At 52.5% G+C, this 8,034-nt stretch overlaps 1 protein-coding gene across 1 annotated transcript; it reads right to left on the bottom strand.

The window, feature by feature from the left end:
- Window positions 1-1,997: 1,997 nt before the first annotated feature.
- Window positions 1,998-6,130, bottom strand: FZD1 (frizzled class receptor 1). Its single transcript, XM_010303525.2, has one exon. It carries the CDS (start codon window positions 5,782-5,784, stop codon window positions 4,006-4,008), a length of 1,779 nt encoding a protein of 592 aa, XP_010301827.2. The 5' UTR covers window positions 5,785-6,130; the 3' UTR covers window positions 1,998-4,005.
- Window positions 6,131-8,034: the final 1,904 nt, after the last annotated feature.

The following is an 8,034-nucleotide window of genomic DNA, read 5'->3' on the forward strand; positions in this document are numbered from 1 at the left end:
TAAAGAGCATTACTGTTACTGGAGGATGAGTGGTGAATCAGCACCCCCAGCTCTCCAGGCTACAGCCCTCTTCAGGGGAATGCTGATTCCAAGTACCCCTCCATTTCAGGCTATAAATATATCCCACGAGAGAAAGCAAAGCTTTTTGACTAAGGAAAGCCTTAACAAGTACTTCTAGCCCAACAAACTTTGTTATAGCACAGTTTTGTTCTTATATCGTCCTTCTTGTCAGGGACAAGAGAACTGGGCAACACTGCTTCTTTGTATGCAGTGATACGTTCTCTGGTAAACAGGGCACATCAATTATACAGACTGTCATAAAAAAAATCCTATATAAATTCCCTGAAGGAATAGACAGATTTGTTTTTAACAGTGAAGTAAAACACCAGTGATGACTGCAGTACACCTACGCAAAAGACACCTTTGTATCATATTGAGTCTCAAATACCATTATATGTTGAGAAATAAAATTATACAAAGGTAGGCGAGTCATACAGAAAGCACCACAGCATTCAGTAATGACTGTGACCTTTGGAAATTACTGCAGTGTGCAAGTTCAGAAGAATTAGCAAACAAAAAAACAGGGCTGGCTCTTTTAAATGATTTAAAATGATCATATTGTGGTCTCTAGTACATTTATTAAATAATCAAGATTGAACATGGAGCTTCAGCTCTGCAATCTATGAAAAAAATCCCAAAGAACTGAAGGGGATCTATATCTGCTGTAAATCAGGAACTGCAAATATTACCATTTTACTTCACGTAGAAACGACAATTTCATTACTCATCTTTGAAAAGTTTTTTTTTAAAAATTGATCATCCCATCCCTACCATAAATACAAAGTCTCTATTACAAATAAATGTGCTCTCCTATGCATAAATAAATCACACACATTCAGCTGCCAGAAAATGGATCAGTCAAAATGGCTCAAATGTAATTATACACTGACCAAAAAGAATTCCACTGCAACTGAAATTGAATGGCTTGTACTTCAGGTCATTAGCGGAGTGCTGATCAGTACAATTTTAAATATTTTAAATACTAACATATCCCCCAAAAAAGGGGAAAAAAAAAAAAAGACTTGAGAAAAATGTGCAAAATATCTGAGAAAGCAGCAACTACGTTTATGTAAAACACATTTTTAAAAAATAATGAAAAAACCCCTGCACTCTTACCTCCTTAGAGAAATTTCTTTAAGCTTCCCTCACTTCTCTGTAGCTGTTTATGCATCACGATTCGAAAAAAGTAAACGAGCCAAAAATCATGTACATCTTCCTCCAGATCTACAGAATGAAATGCTGTACTAGTTCCTAACACTGGAAATCAGAAATCAAGTCTCATAATTAGCCAGTCTTTCTGAAGAAATGGCACTTCAAACAACGAATTAAAAAAAAAAAAAGTGTTGTATTGAAAGGTTTAAGAATGTGTGTACTTCCCATAAAGCTGAAATGCTTCCATGAACATATTGTTTAACTCTGGATTAACCAAACATTCCAAATTCAGGAAAACAAAACTATTTTACTCATTAAAATATTCTGACAATATTGCAACATAGTCTGAGCATCATTTAGAGCAGTGAGAAAAATCTTTTTATTATTTTAATAGAAAAGGGAGAAGAAAGGCTAAGTTGAGAGAACACTTTAACAAAAAAAAAACAGAAAAAAGAAAAAAAAGAAAAAAAAAGGAAAAAAAAAGAACAAGAACTGGTGAGCTTCTTTCTTCTCCTGCCATATAGCAGATCTCTTCTTGGATTTCACACCACCGACCATACCCTGTCAGAGATCTTGAAGTTTACATTACTTCTTTTGAAGGATTAATCTAGACTGGCCCAGAGATAAAAACCAAAATGCACAATGAATTCCTACACTGAATTCCAGCTTGTTACTGTGAACTCAACATAAGAAAAGAAAAAAAAAGGAATCCCACACATCTTGTAGTATGTACACTGCTTTCACACACTATTTGAGTTAGAGGAATACGTAAAGGGACAAGATAGTTTTGTACAAAACCTCAATTTATTTCAGAGAAATTAAAAATATGGTATTTAATATATATAAATTTCTATTCCTCTATAAATATAGATGATCTTGTGATAATGAACAGAAATAAATGCATACCAAATTCAAATAATTTTGCATTTCAGGGTATGGTAGCCATAGATACTGTTTATGAACCTAAATACAGGCATTTGTAATATAAAAAAAGTTTAAAACAATACAATCAGGAGAGAAGCATTCTGCTGCTTTTCATACAGAGGTCTAAATATTCAAATGCATCTGTTGAAAGTTACAATTTCATTTTTAACCTTTTTTTTGTATTAAGAAGCACAATCCCACACACCCAGGAGCATACAAGGTAGTAGATATACTGCACACATGGTACCTTATCTTTGTAGTATGCAATATTACAGTACCGATAAAAAGAGGGGAAAAAAAGACAGCAGAGGCTCTTTAGGGTCTCACATCCCACCAGAGTGCTTAAACATTCTGGTTTTCTGTTTTCCTTTCCTTTGTTTTTACTACTGGCAAAAATCATCACACCCTCATAATGTGCAATGAATTAAATGTCAATGAATCAAAATTCAGGGGAATGGCAATAGCTCCGATGTCTCCCAAATGAGGAGCCAGCTTATGGATGTAATTAAGGAGAAAGAAGAAAAAAAAACAAAACAAAACAAAAAACAACCCACCAAAAAAACCTGAATGCAGCGTTTTATTCCGATGAAGCTCTTTTACGGAGCCCGTATTTCCTGCTCCTGCCAAGCCCCGGCAGCAGCGGCCCGGCAGGGCGGGGGCCGGGGCAGGAGGCGGCGGGAGCACCCGCAGGGCGCCCCGGGCAGCGCCGGCAGCGGCCCCGCTCCGCCGCCACAGCCCTCGCCCCGACAAGGGCGCTCCAAAGAAAATAAAATAAAACAGAAACAAAAAAACCAACCAACCCAACCGGAGGAAGTTCGGTATATCTATGTCCCCAGCCACCCCCTAAGCCATCGGACGTGCTACAGGTGCAGATGGTGTTAAACCTCAACTCCTACAACGAAACAGGCCAACTCCTCTTAAACTATATGGTGCATTTAAATAAATTTTGTAAAAACGGAAGAGGGCAGCCACCAGCCAACCCCCCGGGCACTGCGGAGAGGGTCTCCCCGCACAGAAAGGCCGGGCAGCGCTGGGCTTTGTTTCTACCCACCGCCCCCCAAAAAAAGGCTCTGGCGGGTCTCGCCGAGGTCAGCGGGCCTCGGCTCCGCTGCGGCCGGCCGAAGCGAAGTTAAGCGCCGTCCCCGCGGCACGGTCGGGCGGCAGTCTTGTCCTCCCCGGATGGGGCCGGGCGGGGGGTCCATCCTCCCCCACACGGGGCCGGGGCGGGAAGCGGCGCTCCTCCCCGACCCCACCGCCACGTACTTCTGGCAGGCCGGGCCCGGGGCCCGCGGCCCAGCCCGCGTCAGGAGGCGCCCCCGGCAGTGGCAGCGGCCCCGCTCCGGGCCCTGCTGCTCATGCCACTGAAACTCCAAGCAAAGCCATTACAACACTGTGTGGGGGAGAAGAAAGGGGATTGTTTTGGTTTCTTTTACCGGCAGTTTTTCCCATCCTGCCCTATGAAAGAAAGATCCAACGCCTTTTTTTAAATTAAAAAAAAGGAGGGGGGGCGAGGAATCAAAATCCGCAAATGGGTTAAAAGTGTTCAAAATAATTAAAAAAGTGAGATTTTTGTAATTTAAATACAAATATACTTACAAAATCTTACAGAGGCTATTTACATCCCTCTCCCCCAACCTGACAGTGCGCTCAGTTCCTACAGGAGACAGCCCGGGAGGAGCGGGGAGGGCAGAGCCGGCCGGTCCCAGGTGCAGGGCTCCCCACCTGGCTCGTCCTCCGCTCCCCGCCGCCTGCGGAAGCGACTCGTGGTCCCCAAAGTTTGCCCAGGCCGGATGAGGAGCTGCTTCCCAAAGCAGAGCCCCGGTCCTCCTCCATCCGCCCGCCGTCCCCCTGGCCCGGCGGGCGGGGGTCTCAGACGGTGGTCTCACCCTGCTTGCTGTTGGTGAGCCTGGTGTAAAACTTCCTCCAGGAGTTCAGGGTTTTCCCAGACCAGATCCAGAAGCCTGAGGTGATGCCCACAATTAAGGTCATGAGATACTTGATCATGAAGACGGTGAAGTCGGGGCTCATGGGTGGGTGGTGGCTGCTGTGGTTGTTGGGGCAGGGGATGGCGTAGCTCTTACAGCTCTGCGTGACCCAGCTCCTCTCCCACTGTTCCCTAAAAGCTTGCTCGTAAAAATAGCACGCAATGACGATGGTGGCCGGCACTGTGTAGAGGACGCTGAAGATGCCTATCCTCACCATGAGCTTCTCCAGCTTTTCCGTCTTGGTGCCATCGTGCTTCATGATGGTCCGGATCCTGAAGAGGGACACAAAGCCGGCCAGCAGGAAGGAGGTGCCGATGAACAGGTAGACGAATAAGGGTGCCAGCACAAAGCCCCGCAGGGCATCCACGTTGTTGATGCCCACAAAGCACACGCCGCTGAGGACATCCCCGTCCACCTGTCCCAGAGCCAGGATGGTGATGGTCTTGATAGCCGGCACAGCCCAGGCGGCCAGGTGGAAGTACTGGGAGTTGGCCTCGATGGCCTCATGGCCCCACTTCATGCCGGCGGCCAGGAACCAGGTGAGGGAGAGGATGACCCACCAGATGGAGCTGGCCATGCCGAAGAAGTAGAGCATCATGAAGAGGATGGTGCAGCCCTCCCGCTTCGTGCCCTGTGCCACAGTGCGGGAGCCGTCCTCGGTGAAGCGCTCGTTGCAGACCACCCTCTCCTCCAGGAGGAAGCCGGCGATGTAGGCCACGGCCACTGCTGTGTAGCAGCCCGAAAGGAAGATGATGGGCCGCTCAGGGTAGCTGAACCGCTTCATGTCCACCAGGTAGGTGAGGACGGTGAAGAGGGTGGAGGCGCAGCAGAGCACCGACCAGATGCCGATCCAGGTGCGGGAGAAGCGCAGCTCCTCGGGCCCAAAGTACATGAGCCCATAGAGGCGGCCGGGCTCGCAGGGCGCCCCGCAGTCCTTCTCCCCCAGGAAGCGGTAGTTCAGGTAGGAGGGCACCTTCAGTGCCCGCGGGCAGGAGAAGCGCCCGCGGGGCTCACCGGGCCCCGAGCCCCCGAGGCCGCCGCCGGTGCCCCCGCGGTGGGGGTTGCTGGTCCAGCTCTCGGGGCGCAGGGCAGGCGTGGGGGTGCCGCGCTCGGAGGCGTTCTGCCCCACGCAGAGCTCGCCGGCCCCGTGCACCGGGAACTTCTCGCAGCGCAGCGTGTCGGGCCACTGGAAGCCGAACTTGTTCATGAGGGCCTCACAGCCCTGGCGCGCCCGCTCGCAGAGGGAGCGGCAGGGCGGCAGGGCCTGCTCCAGCACGGTGCACACCGGGGCGTACATGGAGCAGAGGAAGAACTTGAGCTCGGCCGAGCACTGCACCTTCACCAGCGGGTAGAACTGGTGCACCTCCAGCCCCGCGTCCTCCTGGTTGGTGTGGCCCAGCAGGTTGGGCATGATGGTCTGGTTGTAGGCGATGTCGGTGCAGAGCGGGATGGAGATGGGCTGGCAGTAGCCGTGGTCCGGGATGGAGATGCCCCGCTCGCCGTTGTACTGCGCCGCCGGCGGCTGGCCCCCGGCCGGCACCGCCGCCGCCCACAGCAGCAGCAGCAGCAGCGGCGGCAGCCGCGGGCACCGGCTGCCGCCCGCCCGCCGCCCGCTGCCAACTTCCCCGCTGCCGCTCGCCGCCGGCCCGCGCCGCTCGGCCATGCTCAGTCGGTGCCGCCTGCCCAGCCGGGTTCCCGCCGCCCCGTCGCCGCCGCCGCCGCTGCTCCTCCCGGCCCGAACTTGCGACTCATGAAGGGAGCGGCGGGCAGGGACAGGGCAGCCCCGGCCGCCACTCGCGCGGCCGCGGTGCGCAGCTCTGCCCGCACCGGCGGCAGCGCCCGCCGCGCCTCCGACTACCGCCGCCGCCTCCGCCGCCGCCGCCGCCGCCTGACCATTTGTGCCGGCCCCTCGAGCCCGCGCCCCTCGCCTCGCCGCGCCGCGCCGCGCTCCCTCCGACCGGTTTCCAGGCGCCCCGCAGTCTGCCTTTCACCGGGAGGGAGGAGCCTTGAAACCGACGCCGAACTTTCCTGCGCAAGGGACCGTCTCCCAACGCCTCACCCGGGGGCGGGCGCAGGCGGGCGCGCGGGGCTGCCCCGAGCAGCGCACAAAGGCGGCGGGGGCGGGGGCGGCGCGGGGGAAGGGGGGGCCCCGCCGCGGGAGGGGGGGGAGCGGCTCCGTGCGGTGCCCCGGGGGGGGGGGGGTGGTCGAGGGGGCGGGGGGCCGTGCCTTGTCGGTCGGCAGCACGGAGGGGCGGGGGGGGGGGGGTCGGGCCCGCCGCGGCGGCTCGGCTGGACGGCGACGGCCGCACGGCGGAGCCGCCGGGGTGCCGGTCACGGCTGTCCCGGGGGGTGTTTTTGGATTCCCCGGTGATGACGATGGTTAAGGCCATTGAACTGCACACTTCGGCGGGGTCCAGGGCCCATCAAACTCGGCGTCTCCCCCGGCGGAAAGGCAGCTGCGCTAATTTCGGCTCCGTTCACTGCCCGGCGGGGGGGGGGGGTGGGGGTGGGGGTGTCGATATTTGCCAGAGAGCAAAAGGCAGCGTTGGGGACGGGCAGGGCTGTTGTCAGGGCTCTGCTGCTGGGAGCAGTGAGCAATCGGGGAGCATCTTCGCAGGACTGAAATCTGGAAGCTGGGTTTATCGCAATAACTTCGGGCGCGGGCAGGAGCGGCGGCAGTTTGAAGGCACCGACCGCGATGTTCCCGTCTCGCACGCGCAGCCGGTGATGCGCGAGTTGCCAAAACTCGCCTCCCTCCGGAGACGCTTTAAGTATCCCGCTACCGAGTTATTGCCAGTATTTTATGTGCGTCTTCCTCCTATCACGTCTACAGCAGCAGCCTGAGATACAGGAAACTGACCACAACAGGGCTTTCCCGTCCCCCTTCGTCCCTCTGCCCAGTGGGCAGCTCTTCCAGCTCCGTCCACGATGAAGGCAGTGGGACTGGGGAATTCCTCCCGTCAGGTGTTCGAAACGCTGTACTATGAGGAGGGGGTGAACGGGCACACAGTGACCGCCAGCAGTGGCCATTTCTTGCTGCGTGTCTAAAGCCCCGTTGCTCGCGCAGAATGGAGGTCCTCTGGGCTCTTCCCAAATGCGTAGTCCGGAAGAATGATGGAGGCTGAATGGGGGATTTACTGTACTCGCTGGAATTCAATAAGAATAATAAACCGCGCTCCTGGAGAGGAGCAGAATCCTACCACGTTCTCCAAACATTCAGTAACCGAGCCCCTGCATCGTGGATGTGAACGTCTTCATATTTGTCTGATGGTTAATGCTGCCATTCAGAGCTGAACCAGGCATGAAACTTCTCCGGCCAGCTGTCTTCTTTCTCTACAGCATGCTCTCACCCTTTCCACTTTATACACTAATGAGCTGCAAAAATCCATTAGGAATAAGACAAGCCCAGCATTTATTTCTAGCTGTCACAGGTGGCAAGGGTTAATAAAAGACATCCGTATTTCTTGGATAGCTACAGATAAAATTTGGACCATGCTATTTAGGCCACTTTCTTTCTCCCAGCAGTGCTGTCCCACATTCAAACTAATTAATAGCAAGATCTACACTGTGTGATGACTGAAGGAGGGGGATCATGTTTAGAAATTGCACAACCTTAAATACATTGATTGCTGATGTCCTCATGTACTGACGTTCCTTGAATACTATCAAGAACACTCTTCTCAGAGGACTGTAGTTCAAAACTGATATGCACAAATGATATCTTCTTCCATCTTCTACTGAAAAAAAGTTTGATTGCATATCGTATTTACAGTTTTAAGCTACAAATTTTCCTCTTCAGATCTACAGCAGTAATTAAAATTGCTAACTCATTTTTAGCACAAAACCTAATTTATATTCACCCCTAAATGACACTATTGTTTTCCTATTCAACCTAAAACAATTGAACACTGAA

This window comes from Balearica regulorum, chromosome 2 (assembly GCF_011004875.1).
Source record: "Balearica regulorum gibbericeps isolate bBalReg1 chromosome 2, bBalReg1.pri, whole genome shotgun sequence".
Lineage (NCBI taxonomy): Eukaryota > Metazoa > Chordata > Aves > Gruiformes > Gruidae > Balearica > Balearica regulorum.